Source organism: Pseudoliparis swirei, chromosome 6 (genome assembly GCF_029220125.1).
Source record: "Pseudoliparis swirei isolate HS2019 ecotype Mariana Trench chromosome 6, NWPU_hadal_v1, whole genome shotgun sequence".
Taxonomy (NCBI): domain Eukaryota; kingdom Metazoa; phylum Chordata; class Actinopteri; order Perciformes; family Liparidae; genus Pseudoliparis; species Pseudoliparis swirei.
Window position 1 is genome coordinate 2,518,459 of NC_079393.1, and position 18,763 is coordinate 2,537,221.

The window sequence follows — 18,763 nt, forward strand, 5'->3', positions numbered from 1 at the left end:
CAGCTCTCAGGGCTCAGGGTTTATTTTGGGCCCGCCATGGCGTCCGTTTCTTCCATTCTGTAGGAAGGGGGGGGGTCTAGTCGGGCTCACTCAACATGAAGCTGCCGCCCTGACACTCCGGGCTGGGACAGCAGCGGGCCGGCCGCCCCCGAGCAGCAGTGCACAGGTAAAACACGCCGTCACTTCACCTTTCTACTCTCCAGGTGGAGCGCGGGGAAGCTGTTAGGGTCATCGGGGGGGGGAGGGGGAGGTGTGTGTGTGTGTGTGGGGCAGCTGTCGAATGCAGAACCCCCCCCCCTCCCCCTCGACCCCCCCCCCCCCCCAACTCCCCCCGACCTCTGCAGCCAGAGACCCGACGTGTGTCGGGTGGTTCTAGCCGTTAGCTTCCCCGTGGCTCCACACACACGCCGTCATGTCTGACTTCCTCTTCTCATGAAGAACAAAGCGTGACGCTCCTCCCTGAACCTCTTCTCTCCTGTCAAGGGGAACCTGGAGCGCTTTGAAGATTGGCAACAAGTTCTTTACCTGGTAGGTTTCCTTCTCTTTCCATTTGCTGTGTGTGTGTGTGTGTCTTCTTTCGGGGGGGATTCGTTCACTTAAGGGGGCCATTGTACACCAGCTTGGTTTTTTCTTACGCGGCTATTATTACCCTTTCCTCTTTTGAACCTGCGTCCTGAAGGAGCTCCAGAGACCAGCCGGAACCTTAAAAGGAGGAGTGGGCTCTGTGGGTCCGATGGCAGCAGGTTGGGGGGGCTTAGAAACACAACCAGCTCCGGCCTATTGGTGTTGACGCACAGAATAAACTGATGGCATTAAGCGGTTGTCTCTGTGCTGACTGAATGTCTCTGGATCTTGACGGCGCTGATGTTATTTTTTACATATGAAATGTTCCTCCAGATTTCTCCGGTTCTCGATTCTTTTTGCTAAACCCTCGTCCTCTCGTGTGATTGGGTGTTGGTATGTTTCCTGGCGGCCTATCCGGTGTCGCCGGGTTGTGATGTCATGAGGTCACATGTTCTGAATTCACTTTCGCCCCTCAGCAGATCTATAAATACACATCTGGACGAGTGCGAAGCGACGCGAGAGAATCCTGACCAAGCAGAAATAGACCAGAAAGAACAAAGTCCTGACATTTAAAATAGAAAACAATCAAATAAATAATGTAAAACATTTAATATAGAAAACACTAAAATAAATAATGTAAAACATTTAATATAGAAAACACTAATTTGTTCATGGTCGCAGACTCTTCTTCTAGAGCCTTCAGCCTAAACTTTACACTTTAGCTCAAACTTTACACCTTCAGCTCTAACTTTACATCTTCAGCTCTAACTTTACGCCTCCAGCTCTAACTTTACATCTTCAGCTCTAACTTTACAACTTCAGCTCTAACTTTACATCTTCAGCTCTAACTTTACAACTTCAGCTATAACTTTACGCCTCCAGCTCTAACTTTACGCCTCCAGCTCTAACTTTACATCTTCAGCTCTAACTTTACAACTTCAGCTCTAACTTTACATCTTCAGCTCTAACTTTACGCCTCCAGCTCTAACTTGATGCCTCCAGCTCTAACTTTACATCTTCAGCTCTAACTTTACGCCTCCAGCTCTAACTTTACGCCTTCAGCTCTAACTTTACACCTTCAGCTCTAACTTTACACTTGTAGCTCCACTCCTGGTCAGAATAGATAAATCAACATCATATTTCTTCTTTAATATATTTTATTCGGGCCGTAACAAAAACTGTAAGCTTCCAAATTGACGTTTTCATTAGCTGCCCATAGTTACCCAAAGTAAAACCTTAACGTTGGTTATTTCTTAAACTCTTAGCATGCATCATCTGGTGTTGAGACCCTGAATACAGACACAGCTGCCGACACGCCACGCCACAAATATAGACGCTGAAACGTAACGTCAGTTATTTGTTGATCATTTCGGGGAATGAGTCTGTAAAAAGCCTCCAGTCTTAAAAAAGCAAAGCAGGCGATTGGCCTAGACGCCTCTCGGCCTTCCAACTAAAATTAGGCCGAGAGCTTCACGGGATCAGCCGTGAGGCGGTAACACCACCAGGAGGAGTTCAGCTCCTGCTGGTTCACTTCCTTCATGGAGGGTTCATCCTCCGAGGAGCACGAACGTCATCAGAAAGTCACATTTTGATATTTCTTGTGCAGTGAGGGAAGTTTGGCCTGATGGTGGCGCTACAGGAAAGTTCAGTGGGCCACCGAAGTTATTGGAACTCATCCTCCGAGGACCATGAACCTCCACCGATGCGTGAGCCGGTTTTCTCTGCACCAAAGTGACAATATTCAACATTTCAGATGCAAAAGGGCACCATGTTGTGTTTTGGCTGATAGTTAAATGAACAAACACAAAAAATGGAGGACGAAGCCACATTGGAAAATGATTTTTAATTTATTTAAGAAAAGTGATTAAAAGCACAAACAATCATACATGTCAGGACATGGATATTAAAAGTGAGTCTGCAGTAGCACAGAGTCAGGAGATGGTTTGATTGTAGAGGTGATACACGTGGAATGTAACAGAGACTACATTCATGTCATATATTGTATTTAATCTCTTGAAACACACCTTCAGATTGTTCTTCAGCCAAAAGTTTGAGTGCAGACACCATGACGACTACATGCACACGTAGATGTGTTCTCTTCAGAAGACTTGTCGGTTTCCCTTCACCATCATCCAGGTCGGCCGGAAGTTAAAGCTAAACACCGAAGAGCTCAGCCAGATATATACATCATCATGAACACTGAACATTAGAGAATACAAAGAGGGAATCCAACCAATAGGAACATTAGGAGGTCAAATATTTCGCATTTGAGCCGTTGAGTCAGAAACAATGATTTATAGTCTGTAAATGAGATATTGAGACTCATGATTGTGACGAAGCTGAAGAGACGAAACCTCCTCAAAGGTCGTCAGCGTAGAGATCTGCAAAGGAAAGAGAGAACACAGTTATTAGATACTTAGTCACCTTTATTCATGTTGTTAAGATTTAGGTTGTAGGTTGTAATACTTCTGGCAGGGGGGTGTGGTTAAGCGCAGCGCCAGAGTATTTGTACAATAACTGTGTTTTTTTGTACGATAACCGTCATATCTGTACGATTACTGTGGTATTTGTACGATAACTGTCATTTTTGTACGATAACCGTGGTATTTGTACGATAACCGTGGTATCTGTGCGATAACTGTGGTATTTGTATGACAACCGTCGTATTTGTACGATAACCAATGTGTTTGTAGAATAACTGTGGTATTTGTACGATAACTGGTATTGATGGCGGCGCGCACGGACGCAGCGGCCCCTCTCTGTCCTGACCATTTGGTGTTTTGTTCTGTTTCTAAATGTTTGTGCAAAAGTTCGTCCAAAAATTGTTCGTCTTCGCCTCGTCTGTCTACGTCGGAACCCAAATATAGTCGCCAGGTTCTGTTAACCATCGGCAGGACCAAACTACACGGCACTCTGGACGCTGAACAAGCGGAAACACTCGAGCACGGATTACTGCCGCCCACGACCACACCGACCACACGGACTCGACTGCCACTCCTCTCCCAGATAGGAGGCGCCGTAGGCGTTGTGAGAGGAAGCAGAAGAGGGGTAGGCGCGGAGGTATCCGAGCTAGGCTAGCGGCTAGGCCAACTCGTCCAGCCATACCATCCATTATCATGGCTAATGTGCGATCCTTGGACAATAAAATGGACCACATTAGACTGCTGCAGACGGAGCAGCGAGACGTGAGGAACTGCTGTGTGCTTATCTTCACGGAAACATGGCTAAACGACAACATCCCGACTCTGCTGTGAGACTGGAGGAGCTAACATGCTACCGAGCGGACAGAGCCCTCGCTGATGGAGGGAAAACTCGCGGGCGGGTATGTGTTTACATCCGGGACGCATGGTGCCGGACGCTGCCGTGGTATGTAGACACTGCTCACCACTGGCGGAGTTTATGATCATAAGGTGCCGTCCTTTTATCTGCCGAGGAATTCACGGCGATTCTGCTAGTCGCTGTTTACATCCCCGACCTCCAACAACAGTGATAGAAATGCGGCACTGTGAACTGTATCAGGCCATCAGCGAACAACAGACGGCTCACCCAGACGGCTTCACCATCTTTGCTGGAGATTTCAACCATGCAAACCTTAAGACTGTCCTTCCCAAACTACACCAGCATGTTGATTTCCTACAAGAGGAGACAACATTTTGGATCTGGTCTACACAACCCACAAAGGAGCGTACAAGGCCTCCCCTCCCCACATAGGTCTCTCTGACCACATCACCGTCATGCTAATGCCAGCATACAGACCCAGAGTGAAAGCCTCCAGACCGGTTCTGAAGCAGGTACGGTGTGGCCAGAGGGGCCTCCTGCGCCTCCAAGACTGCTTTGACTCAACAGACTGGGGAATGTTTAAACAGGCAGCCACATACAACGACCACACTGACATTGGGGAGTACACAGACACTGTTACTTCTTACATTAGCAAGTGCATTGATGATGTGACCCATGTAAAGACCATCACCACTGGCTAACCAGAAGCCGTGGCTAACGGGAAGTCCATCGGCTGCTGAGGACTAGAAATAGGGTCTTCAGAGCTGGGGACGAAACGGACCTGAAAACAGCGAGAGCCAACCTGTCCCACGGCATCAGGAAAGCAAAAATTCCTACACAAAAAGATAACCCGGCACTTTAAAGACAGCAGAGACACACGCAGCCTGTGGCGGGCATTCAGACCATCACAGACTATAAACCCACGCCACAGAACTGCGACAGCAACATCTCTCTGCTAAACAACCTCAACAGCTTCTTTGCCCGGTTTGAAGCACAGAACAGCACTCGTCCACACAAGACTCCGCCCCCTCCCCACGATCAGGTTCTGTGCCTGTCTGCTGCCAGCGTGAAGAGGACTCTCGTCTATCAACACCCACAAGGCAACAGGTCCAGACAACATCCCTGGTCGTGGTGCTGAAGGACTGCGCAGAGGAGCTTAAGGACGTCTTCACGGATGTCTTTAATACTTCTCTGAGACAAGCTGTTGTTCCATCATGCTTCAAGGTAACCACCATCATACCTGTGCCAAAGAAATCCACTCCGTCCTGCTTCAACGACTATCGTCCAGTGGCACTGACCCCCATAATCATGAAGTGCTTTGAACGACTAGTCATGTCGCATATCAAATCCATTCTCTCCCCCACTCTGGACCCTTTCCAGTTTGCATACCGGGCCAAACGGTCCACGGAGGATGCAATCTGCTCTGCTCTCCACCCAGCCCTCACCCACCTGGACAAAAAGACTCCTATGTAAGAATGCTGTTCATAGACTTTAGCTCAGCATTCAACACAATCATCCCACAACAACTAATCTGCAAACTTGACCAGCTGGGGCTCAACACCTCGCTGTGTAACTGGCTGCTGGACTTCCTGAGTGAGAGGCCACAAGCAGTACGTGTTGGCAACAACACCTCGAGCAGCATCACACTCAGCACAGGGGCCCCTCAGGGCTGTGTGCTCAGTCCCCTGCTCTTCACCTTGCTGACTCACGACTGCAAAACCAGCTACAGCACCAATCACATGGTCAAGTTTGCAGACGACACAACATTGATAGGTCTCATCACCAAGGATGACGAGACCCTCTACAGGAGGGAGGTCAACCTTCTGACCACGTGGTGCGGAGCCAACAACCTCCTGCTCAACAACAGCAAGACCAAAGAGATCGTTGTTGACTTCCGGAAAGGCCACACCCATCACCCACCACTGACCATCAACGGTGCGGACATTGAGCAGGTCAGCAGCACCAAATTCCTGGGGTGGAAATCAGTGAGGACCTCTCGTGGACAGCCAACACCACATCGCTGGCAAAGAAAGCACAGAGGCGCCTCTACTTCCTCCGGAAACTGAGGAAAGCAGGGGGCCCCCCATCCATCATGTGCACCTTCTACCGCGGCACCATCGAGAGCATCCTGACCAACTGCATCACTGTGTGGGCGGAAGCTGCACAGACCACAGCAGGAACGCCCTGCAGCGCATAGTGAAGGCAGCTGGAAGGATCATGGGTGCCTCACTCCCCCCCCTCCCATCCCTGCAGGACATATACAACACCCGCCTCACCCGCAAAGCGACCTCGATTGTGAGTGACCCCTGCCACCCCTCACACGGTCTCTTCAGCCTCCTGCCCTCTGGGAGGAGGTACCCGAGCCTCTGGGCTCACACCGCCAGGCTGTCCAACAGCTTCATCCACCAGGCTGTCAGGAAGCTGAACTCTCTCCCCATCCTCCCACTCCGTCCTCTCTCAGACTCACATGTCTGAATGCTGCTAGCACAATTTATGTTGTCTATATGTTTACATGTTTCTTACTATTTTTGCACTTTATGTTGTCTATGCACTTTATGTTGTCTATATGTTCACAAGTTTTTTACTATTTTTGCACTCTATGTTGTCTATATGTTGCACAATTCACTTTATGTTGGACAGAAGAGAAACGCAATTTCGATCTTCTGTATGTTTGCACATATGGAAAATTGACAAATAAAACTGACTTTGACTTTGACTTTGACTTTGATTAGTTCGATATTTGACTTTTTTGTAAGATAACCGTCGTTTTTGCACGATAACTGGTATTAGTACGATAACTGACATTGTTGTACGATAACTGTGGTGTTTGTACGATAACCGTTGTGTTTGTAGAATAACTTTGGTATTTGTACGATAACTGGTATTTGTTAGATATTTGACTTTTTTGTACGATAACCGTCATATTTGCACGATAACTGGTATTTGTACGATAACTGACATTTTTGTACGATAACCGTGGTGTTTGTACGATAACCATGGTATTTGTACGATAACCGTGATATTTGTACGATAACTGGGTTTCTTTGTACGATAACCGCCATATTTGCACGCAAACTGGTATTTGTACGATAATTGACATTTTTACACGATACCGTTGTATTTGTACGATAAATGTGGTATTTGTATGATCACAGAGTTCATAAAGGTTTTAATGTAGATATTTAACCCTTTATGGGATGTTTTGGGTATCGGTTAAGGATAGATAGTTGATTTCTGGTTCAGGATGAAGTCACTGGTAAAGATTAACATTTCTCGGGGTCTATTATATGAATCATGATTAACAATTGACCAATTTCATATAAAAAAAATTGGGAGATAGAAAAGGAACCATAAACCTACTCAAGGGCTGCAAGAAAAAGTGCACAAAGACTTTTTAAAACCTTTTGAAACTTGAAACTTCTGCAAATGTGACAAATAATATAAATATATATTAATACAGGTGCAGTGATCTGCAGCCAAACTGAAGTACAGGTCACCAACCTGAACTTATTATATTCTTTCTACGAATGCTTTGGTGAAACTCCCTTTTCTGACCGTTGTTGTTGTTTCTCTCCACAGGGGGCTGAAGCGCTCATGGCTGTCGCATACGGTGCCCTCGCCCAGCCGGGCCTGCTCTTCCAGCATTACCCCCCACCCCTGCTGCCAAAGCCCGGAAAGGACAATGTCCGGCTCCGGAAGCTCCTCAAGAGGACCGCCAAGAAGAAGGCCTCCGCTCAGGTGCTGCAGCCCGCCGCGCTTTTCCGCTCCAGCCTTTCCCCCGTGAACGAAGCGAGCCCCGACTTCGAGCTCAGCGACCGCTCCACGCCGCCCAAGACGCCGGAGGCGCCGCTCGGCCTCCACGGCGTCCGGCAGCCTCTGCGGTTCTCCGTCCGGCTGCTGTACCAGCACGTGGCGTCGCCGTACCCGCAGCGGGTGAGGTTCTCGCCTCAGACGGTGGTGATCCCGGAGTGCTCGTACTCGCAGCACGTTACAGCAGTTACCTCATATTCTGAACCGACCCACCTTCCTGGAAATGCACCGGCTCCGGGGCCGGTTGCAGAGTTGGCGGTGCCTAAAATATCTGTGCCGGTCTCTATTGTGCATGAAGCAACAGCACCAGCTGCAGCCGGAGAAACCCCAAAGACAAAAGGTCCGGGTCCGACTTCTTATCCAGCAACTGGGGGTCGAGCTGTGATTCATCATCTGGTTGTGTTGACGGCACATGGCAAATCCAAAAGTCCACGTCCGACTTTCAGAGCAAAGGAACGTTCAAGATCGCCCAGACCGATGTTCGATGTTCCTCAAATCAGAATGTACACGGCGAGCACGTCGTTCTACGAGTCGTCCAGGACCCCGCCGGTGTACGACACGGCTGGATTAACTGCTATTGGCAGCACAGCGCTTCAAGAAATAAAACTCGATTGGGCTTCAGGGTTCGGAAGAGGTATGACACCGACAGATCAGCTTCCTTTGATGGACACGGAAGCCCAGAGGAAAACACCAACTTCAGGGATAAATACAATCATAACCACAACAATTGAAGTCAGAAGAGTTACTCCAACAGTTGAAATCAAGAGAGCTATTACTCCAACAGTTGAAATCAAGAGAGCTATTACTCCAACAGTTGAAATCAAGAGAGCTATTAACCCAACAGCTGAAATCAAGAGAGCTACCCCAACAATTGAAATCAAGGGAGCTACCCCAACAATTGAAATCAAGAGAGCTACCCCAACAGCTGAAATCAAGAGCGCTACTCCAACAATTGAAATCAAGAGAGCTACCCCAACAGCTGAAATTAGAAGAGTCAAAACACCAACTTTTGAGTTTCAAACATTACGAGCATTAGCAGGGCGGCCCAGAACCCCGGCATACCAATTGTCTCGTGCTACAACGCCCGTCTTTGAAGTCTCGAAACCCAATCCTCTCTTGTTTGCGGTGTCGCCAATCACAGTAGAACCAGAGAGGTCAAGAACGCCCAAAGCGGTCCCTGCTGTGGGCGGTTTTTCTGCTTCCCAAAGTGTCAAGACTGTTGAACCTAAGCCTACTGAAACTATGCCGAATGGGTACATTCGTTCAGAAATCCCTCCTGCTGTAAAACCAATCCAACAAACCATCACAAAGTCGAAATCAGAGCCCGATCTGACGAGAGGAACTTCTCCAGCTGGCTCTCAAAGACCTAAAACTCCAACTTCTGAGCTGAAAACACCGGTAGTGACTTCTGACAGAAATCCGAGGCCCAAGACTCCAACATACGAAGCATCCCGACTTATGAACACGTCACCTGGCTTTAAAAGACCGAAGACACCAACATACGGGACATCTTCTCTAGGTGTATCCCCCGTGGCCTTTCAGAGACCTAAAACCCCAACCCAAGTGGCTCAAAAGTCAAAGTCCGGCTACCGGGGATTGACGCCGGCCGAATATGCGGCGCACGGCGGAATAAGAACTTACTCTCCAGCATTTGGTATCTCTGGTGCCAAGGAGGAGGTTCAAGATGCACAAGAGGAATCGGCAGAATGTAAGACGACTATCCAAGAACCAACCGTGAAGACGTCCGAGGTGTCCAAACCCAAAGAAACCCCCAAAGATGTAGACACACTCCGTGTGGCCATCGCCCCTCCGATCCCCACTATCATTGTTTCACAAGCTCCGGACACCTCAGGAACCACGTCAACACAAGAGACCAGTACGGCATCCTGTAGGGTGGCAGAAAAACAAGAAAAAACGCTGATTCGAGAAACACCGAAGGCGACGCCTCCACCGGCGGAGGGGAAATCTCTTGAGAGACAAAAAGCAGGAACACAAGTTCAAGAAGTCGCCAAACCAGAGGCGAAACCTTCGGAAGCCAAACATCCTCCGGCCAAAAGGGGTGACCAGGATCCTCTGAGGGCAGTGAGAAAGCTTTTAGGCAAAGATAAAGTCCAGGAATCTGGACCTGAGACAAAAGCGGCCGCTCTTCCTGTCACAACGTCTGCAGTTGAGTCAAGAGGAAGTGAAGACAAAGAAAAGAAAGTAGAATCAACAGAGAAAAGGGAAGGAGATGAATCCCTCCCGGCCGAGCCCCTTCTCAAGGTCACACAAAAGCCAAAGGGCTTGAAATCCAAAGTGAGCGGTTGGTCCCGACTCAAGAAGCACATGGTTGTAGAGCAGGAGGTGCCCAGATTTCCGGAGATAGGCCCCCAGAAGGAGGCCCCCGTGCCGGACCGGAGCGAGGTGCAGAGGGCCGCCGAGAAGGCCGCCGACGGGGCAGGCGCTCGGGACGAGAACCAAACCAAAGACGCTCCCGTGGCAGCGAAGATGTGGAACGCCGTCCTCTTCCAGATGTTCTCCACCAAAGAGAACATCATGCACCAGATCGAGATGAACAAGAGCGAGGGGGCGAAGGAGGCGAAGGAGGAGGGGCAGAAGCACGAGTCGAAAGAGATCCCCTCGTTCGCCCACCGGCTGCCCGTCCTGCTCTTCAGTCCAAAGTTTGACGCTAAAAGGCTGAAAGAGGCGGCGTCGAGGCCGGTGACGAAAATCTCCACTGTTTTTGAAATGGGTCTGATTGGGCGCAAAGGTAAAGAGGAGGAGCCAAAAGACTTTAATAGAACAGCGAGGGGGTTTGCAGCTATATAAGCTAATAATATATATATATTTGTATATATATATTATATAAATATATTTTATATATAAACTATATATATATTTAAGAAAATATATCAATTGTATATAGTATATACAAAATATATATGATATATATATAATATATATATATATATATTATACATATATATATATATTACACATATATATATATTAAATATATTAGATATTTATATATATCATATACAGTATATTATATAGAATATATATATATATATATATAAACAAATAATATATATAGAATATATATACTTATATATATTATATACAAGTGCCAAGACGAAAATGTAAGGGAAAAAGAAGTTGTTTAATGTACAGTTGCAGAAATCGTTCGTCTCCGTGTTCATGACGTTTGTGTTCGTAGAAGTCGGCTTTGATCTTTATTTACGTGACTTTGTGTTTCTGGACGTTAAATGTTGGTGTTTGTGGATCAGCTGAAGAGAAAATAAAAGAAAAGAGAGAGAGAGAGACGGCCACATGTGTCTTAAAGTTTAAAATTAAAGCGTTTATGTTTTCAGTAAAAATCTGAGCTTCTGGTTTCTTTCATCACATAAATACAGTTTATACAATATAATAAAATACAGATTAAATAACGAGAGAATCAATGATATTTCTGGATTATTCTGTATTTCTATTGGTGGAAAACAGGTATTTTTGATCTTTTAAGATCATTATGTTCATGGTGCAACTCGCCTCGTACGTACGGGGAGAATAACGTGATTATTAAAAAATATTAGTTTTAGGCTGTGGATGGTTTTTGTTTTGTAATTTAATTTAAATCACAATGAAACAACAAAATGTGAGCGTCTTAATTTGACCTTCTTCCTGTTCCAACACATAATAAGTGCAATAAAGAAGACAAACAAGAAAATAAGAGAGTTTGAATAGATTACAAATTATATAAATTATTAATCTATAATAATTAGTAGCTTTTTAATAATGACCAATACATTGTGATTTTTGTCATTTTGCATGTCGACATCAATAAAATAAAAAATGAGCCGACTGACTGAAAGCTGACGTAAGTTTTTAAAGAAAGAACAATGATGGAGGTCAGAGGTCAGAGTGAACTGAGGGGTCAAAGGTCAAGGTGTTTTATTTTTAGATAAAATTATACATAGTTTATTCTTCTATTTTTTTTCCTTTAATGTTTCTAATGATTTATAATGTGTGTGATGGAGTTAATTTAATATTAAAATAAAAGCGGTTTACTTCTTTTTTAATCTGTTTCTAAAGCAAGAGGATTATTTAATACATTTCATAAAACCAGAATAAATCCTCATAATGTGTTTCAACTCAATGTGTTTATATATTGATACATATATATATACATATGTATTGATACATATATATGTATCAATACATATGTGTATATATATATATTTATATGTATCTATCAGAATCAGAATCAGAATCAGAAACAGGTTTATTGCCAAAGAATGAATGTTTTCACAAACAAACGAGGAATTTTTTTTGGTGGAAGGTGCAACATATGTATATATATATATGTATCTAAACATAGGTATATATATGTGTCTATACATATGTATATATATATATGTATAGACACATATTCATATATCTCACCAGAGACTCCGTCAGTGAACTCTCCTCCGTTCTCTCCGTCCGTCGGGATCTTCTCATATTTTCCGTGACCCGTGACCACAAATTTGTACTTTTTACCAGCTGCTGATCCCTAAAGAGAGAAAAGATCAATTATTATGATTTACGATTTATTTATTTATTTATCATCCTAAACATCTGAAATGAAATAACAATACAACTTCATTTGGAATAGTCATGTGTGTGTGTGAGTGAGTCTCTGTGTGTGTGTGTGTGTACCTTGGCTCTGGGGCTTTGCTTCCCTGTTGAGTCTCCAATAACTTCCCACATGTTCTTTTTCTGCATCACATCTCCGGGTCTCACCTCCTGATCGATCAATAATCAATAATCAATACACGCGTCAACATTCTGAGGTTCAACATCTTTCGAAAAAGTATATCATTATAAGATTTGTATCTATTTGTTTTTTAAATTGTAGTATTTATGAAGTCTTTTGTGTATTATACTTCGTTAGATATGTATTTAATTTAAAAAGGTGAAGTTTCAGATCTAAAAGTTACTTTTACCTTTTTATTTAAATTTAAAGTCTGTTTCTATTCCACTTTATTTAATATCATTTTTTTTGCAATTTGTAAGTGGTCATTTTTATTTAAATTTTAAATGTTTAAATGTTGTTATTTATTTTTTATGTTTAATTTTTAAAAATAAAAAAATAAACAATTTTGATTTTTGATTTTTATTATTTACACATTACATATTTTTTCTTAAATAAAAGAGAAACCTTTAGCATAGGAAGACTTTTATTTTGAAAGTGTTGTATCATGTTTCTCCACCAGAGGGAAACCTCACATCACAGACTGCACCTGAACACATCACAGCCAGTCTTTGCTGTTGAATCACATATTATTCAAATAAAATCTCTTAAAACTACTCATAATGCATTGAAAGTTCTCCTGTGATTTATATATGTATATAAAGTCATACTTCATACTTATATACATGTATATTACGACCTTCTTTATACTCACGGTCGCTCTGCCGGGTGACGCTCTGCTGCCGTCAGCCGGGCCCTTCACCCATTGGGTGATTCGATTGGCCACGCCCACCGTCAGCCCCTCTGCGTCCTGGTTCAGAAAAGCTTTTGTTTAATCTACGGAAGCCCAGAGGTGCCAGTTGAAAAGCAAAGTGGTAAAGTGAGGAGCGGACGCGCCTTGTTGCCTCCCCCGGTGCTCCGGCTGCGGGCTTCAGCCTCCGGGGGGCTGGGCCGGTCGGTCCGTGATGCCTTCACGGCCCGCACCTCCTGGGAGTTCTGCACAACAACAACAACGACACCAACAATAAACAACTGTGTGAAAACATCATATATTTCAAGCTAATTGTCCCCGGAGGACACAGAAGGTAACTACACTGTCATACATTACTTATTAATTAAAATTAACCACATTATTGTTATAGTTCAGGGCTAAAATATATCAAATAAAAAAATATCTTTATTTTTCTCGATCCTGAATCTTGTTAATGTGGCCGTTTTATTTCCATTATAAATAAATGACAGAATTCAACTTATTTCAACGTATTTTTGGTATTGTGATTACATTATTATTACAAATATAACCTTTAAAAAAAATAAAAGGAAAGCTCAACTTAACCATTTCTTTAAAAACACACATTGTGTGCACACAAATAGAAAAACAACATTTAATAACATTTAATTAATACCAATATCGGCATATTTGGACTTCTATACTTTAAAAGTACTAAAAGTGAACAGTGTAAGAATAAGAGATAAAGAGCTTGTCAACGCCTGTCATTAGTGTGTTTATTGCCCTGTGTATCTTTGATAAGCTCTCCTTAAATAAAAGTGTCCTGGCGTTAAACTGGTCAACTGTGAAGAGAGGCTGTGATGTCATCGCCCAGCTGCTGCCGGAGTCACGTGACCTCCACACAAAGAGCTCATTAACCTTCAGCTGGTTTTAAACAATGAGGCCGAGAGGTCAACGGAGAGGTCAACGGAGAGGAAACACCGAGAAGCTTCAGAGGAAACACCGGACTGGTCTCTCTCGTGTTGATGTCCGACCATTTAATAGAATATGTTAGCTTAGCATGTTAGCATAGCTTAGCATAAAGACAGGACATCAATAAAGCTCTTAGTTAAAGAGTGTAAAGGCCTCTGCATTCTCCCTCCTGACCACCAGGGGGGGGGGGGGGCAACTCCTCTGGTTGTATAGAAGTCTATGCTTCATGTGTTAAAGCTGCATTCTCTCTCCTGACCACCAGGGGGCGACTCCTCTGGTTTTATAGAAGTATGTGCTTCATGTGTGTGTGCGTGTGTGTGTGTGCGTGTGTGTGTGAGACCTCCACAGCGTGTGTGTACTGCTCCAGCTTGTTGTCGATCTTCGGCAGCAGGACGAGCGTCTGAGTTTTCTTGAAGCTGTTACTGATCAATCAAGACAACAGGAAGTAACAGTTAAACAGCTGATTCAGTTGTCATGGCAACACATTAAATAAAATAAAAAAAGAGAAGAACAAAAATAATTTTAAAACAGAAACAAATTTAAGAAAAAAAATTATTACTTTTTTTCAATCACAAACATTTAAAAAAGTAAAATAAATATATATATTTTTTAAATTATTACAAAAATAATAATTATATTACAAATTATATATTAAAAATTAAATATTAAAAAGAAACATTTAAATTAAAAAGAGGGTCAAGCTGCCACAAACCAAAGAGTTGCTGCACTCATTCACAGCTCATGATTTCAACCCAAACACAACCGTCTACATGTGAACCTGACGGGTCGGATAACTTCCCTCAAATAACTTCAAAATAAAAGCATCACTGCGGCTGCATCTGGAGTTTAATAGAGAGAGGTGATGAAGATATTCACCTCTTCTTCAGGGAGCGGTTCAGAGACCCCGTCCTCTCTGAGATCTGAAAGAGAAGAAGAAGAAGAAGAAGAAGAAGTTGATTACAGGTGGAGGCCAACACAAACAGTCATCCCAGCAGCTGTTGCAGCAATGCATTCTGGGAAACAGCTTGTTGGAAATAAATCAAGTCGAAGGACTTTTAATTAATCCCGTTGTTGTATTTAGTATTTATGTTTCAAGTTTTACTGGTGAACACTTTGAACTTGTGGAACAGGAACACACACACACACTCACACACACACACACATACACACACACTCACACATACACACACACTCACACACACATACACACACACTCACACACACACACACACACACACACACACACTCACTCACACACACACGCAGCGCCGTGCACGAGGAGGTCGAACATCAACTCATCACACGTGTTGCTGTCTGTGAATTAAAGAGCTTCAGATACTTCATCAGTGAAGCATCCAGATGTGAAGAACACACACACACACACACACACACACACACACACACACACACACACACACACACACACACACACACACACACACACACACACACACACACACACACCAAGACCAGTGAGTTCACTACACACACACACACACACACACACACACACACACACACACACACACACACACACACACACACACACACACACACACACACACACACACACACACACACACACACCAAGACCAGTGAGTTCACTAAACACACACACACACACACCAAGACCAGTGAGTTCACTACACACACACACACTCACACACACACACACTGACCCCCCTCCCACACACACACACAGACATGCAGATTTACGAGCTGGGCCTGAACCCACCGGCTGTGGAGATAACGTTATGTTGTTTACAGAAGTGACGTCATAGTAACGGTTCCTTAACGAGGACTAACGAGGCCTCGTTAAGCCATGAAGTCTGTGAGAAGTTACGCAATCAGTTTAATTTACAATCGGCCCAGAGAGCCAAAGACATGATGTCACTTCCTGTCTGGCTCCTGGAGGTCAAAACAAGTGTTAAACATGTCTGAAGAAGTTTACTTTCATATTTATATATATATATATATATATATATATAAATATAATTATATATAAAATGATATATCTTTTTCATGTATAATTATGTATATTTATAATTATATATATATATATATATACAATTATATATATACATACAATTATATATAATTATATTTATATACAATAATAATTAACATATATATCAATATTTATATATATTTATAAATATATGTATACAATTATATATATTTATATATATATATATAAGTATATAGTATATACATATATAGATATATACAAAATTATATATATAATTATATATATTTATATGTATATATATAATTATATATATAATTAGATGTATACATATAATTATATATATTCATAATTATATGTATAATTATATACACTACCGTTCAAAAGTTTGGGATCACTTAGAAATGACTTTATTTTTCAAAGAAAAGCACTGTTTTTTCAATAAAGATAACATTAAATTAATCAGAAATACCCTCTCTACATTGTTAATGTGGTAAATGACTATTCTAGGTGGAAGTGTCTGGTTTCTAATGAAATATCTCCAGGTGTATAGAGGCCCATTTCCATCAAGATCAAGATCAAGATGTTCAAGATGTTTTATTTGTCACATACACACACAGGGTGTGCAGTGAAATGAAGGTGGCAATGCTCAGCAGGAATGTGCAAAACAACACAATATTTACAGTAAGTGTGTGTGTGTGTGTGTGTGTGTGCCTAAGAGGGGCAGTTGTGTGGGTCTATGTGGGGTCCGAGTTCACAATCCTGATGGCCTGAGTTTGTCCACTTTTTCCATCGATCCAGCGTCATCAACAACAGTGGAGCCGCTACTACGGGAGACAAAACATCGAGAACAGACTGAGAGTTCAAGCCCCAGCATCCTTCTTGCTAACGTCCAGTCTCTGGAAAATAAGATGGATGATGTCAGGCAGGATCAGATTCCAGCGGGACATGCGGATTGTAACATCTTTTGTCTGACGTGACCCCAAGAACATTAAGACTCTTTCTCGCCTGCTTCGAACCTGGAACATCTTCTACCTTCCCCGGAGTTCAGCATCCCGACGCGCTGTGGTGGTGGCTGGCAAACCTAAAAAGTCATGTTTTCTGCTTCCGGAGTATAAACAAAGGATGTGGTCTGACCAATCAGAGGCTGAGCTGACATGATCCAGTCCAGTTCCCAACAACAGCGCTTAGCCTCACAACAACAACACCGCTAGCGAGCCGAGGTGGTGAACACCAGGAAAGCTGCAGGTCCAGATGGCATAGAATGCTTCTCCAGCATGTATGAATGACTACCGACGGTGGCCTTCCTCCATGGAAACAGATCCACGGATGATGCTGTCTTCTCATCTGGACAGCCAGAAGACTGCTGTTCATTGATTATAGTTCAGCAGCTGATTGAGCTCCTGTACACAAATGACCAACACCATCATCAAGTTTATGGATGACACAGTGGTGGTGGGCCTGATCTCCGACACGACGAGAAGGGATCTGTCACTCTGGTGCCAGGACAACAGCCTCATCATGAATGTCACCGAGTCCACATCACCGAGGATCTGACATGGTCCAGGCAGCTGAGGAAATTTCTGACAGGAAGCATCACAGCCTGGTTTGGCAACTGCTCCGCTAGGACAGGAAGGGGATCATGAAGGATCCTCACCACCCCAACAACGATCACTCCAGTGTTCTAATGGTACATTGTGTTTGCTAATCGCCTTAGAAGACTAATGTCTGATTAGAAAACCCGTGCAATTATGTAAGCACAGCTGAAAACAGTTATGCTGATGATATAAGCTATACAACTGGCCTTCCTTTGAGCTTGAAGTTTGTAGAACAAAATTAATATTTCAAATATTAATCATTATTTCTAACCTTGTCAATGTCTTGACTATATTTTATATTCATTTGATAAATAAAAGTGTGATTTTTCATGGAAGACACAAAATTGTCTGGGTGATCCCAAACTTTTGAACGGTAGTGTATATATAACTAGAAATATAAATATATATACATTTAGAAATATATAATATTACATTTAATTATATATATATTTGAAATTATATATATATTTATTCATAATAATATATATATTCATATATATATTCATAAGAGAAACTTATATATATATAGATAGTTAGATAGATAAATATATATATACATATATATATATATATTTATATCTGTGGTAAAATACAAGTGATATCTACCTTGTGGGTTTTGGGACTGAAGGGACTGAGAACCTCGTCTCCGTTCACGCTGGACGTACTGAGGCTCTTCATCCTCTCTGCTGCCTCCATCCTCTTCCTCTCCATGTCCTCCTTCATGCTCCTCCTCTCCATGTCCTCCTTCATGCTCCTCCTCTCCATGTCCTTCATGCTCCTCCTCTCCTCCTGGGAGTCACACCACAAACACTCTTAAAGCCCAAAGTTCTTAAGCAACCATTACATTTATACAAAGACAATACGCCTCTGGAGGATGCTTCTCTTCTTTTTCTATTCATAGTAGTTCATAGTAGTTCTTTGTATAAACTACTATAAACTAATATGAACTTTAATAAACTACTATAAACTAATATGAACTACAATAAACTACGAAGAACTACTATGAACTACTAAGAACTACTATAATCTACTAAGAACAACTATAAACTCCCAAGAACTACAATAAACTACTGAGAACTACTATAAACTACTTGAAACTACTATAAACTACTATGAACTACTATAAATTACTA

General features: G+C 42.9%; 2 protein-coding genes across 4 annotated transcripts in view; one reads left to right on the forward strand and one right to left on the reverse strand.

Moving 5' to 3' along the window:
* Positions 1-394: 394 nt before the first annotated feature.
* On the forward strand, positions 395-10,489 carry prr33 (proline rich 33). Its single transcript, XM_056416702.1, has 2 exons — positions 395-528; positions 7,423-10,489. The coding sequence occupies exon 2, from the start codon at positions 7,438-7,440 to the stop codon at positions 10,459-10,461; it is 3,024 nt and encodes a 1,007-aa protein (XP_056272677.1). The 5' UTR covers positions 395-528; positions 7,423-7,437; the 3' UTR covers positions 10,462-10,489.
* lsp1a (lymphocyte specific protein 1 a) overlaps positions 2,389-18,763 on the reverse strand; it is a 28,527-nt gene continuing 12,152 nt past the window's right edge. For all 3 annotated transcript variants that reach the window (XM_056416709.1, XM_056416708.1, XM_056416710.1), the window contains 8 exons: positions 18,237-18,419; positions 14,943-14,986; positions 14,407-14,488; positions 13,262-13,360; positions 13,080-13,175; positions 12,331-12,417; positions 12,076-12,184; positions 2,389-2,945 (listed from right to left, as the gene is read on the reverse strand). In XM_056416709.1, coding sequence (XP_056272684.1) covers positions 2,923-2,945; positions 12,076-12,184; positions 12,331-12,417; positions 13,080-13,175; positions 13,262-13,360; positions 14,407-14,488; positions 14,943-14,986; positions 18,237-18,419 — 723 coding nt within the window. In that variant the 3' untranslated portion in view covers positions 2,389-2,922. The remainder of the gene's footprint in view (positions 2,946-12,075; positions 12,185-12,330; positions 12,418-13,079; positions 13,176-13,261; positions 13,361-14,406; positions 14,489-14,942; positions 14,987-18,236; positions 18,420-18,763) is intronic.

What these genes read in the sequence shown, in the direction of transcription:
- prr33 (XM_056416702.1), top strand. Translation starts at nt 7,438, where the DNA reads ATGGCTGTCGCATACGGTGCCCTCGCCCAGCCGGGCCTGCTCTTCCAG.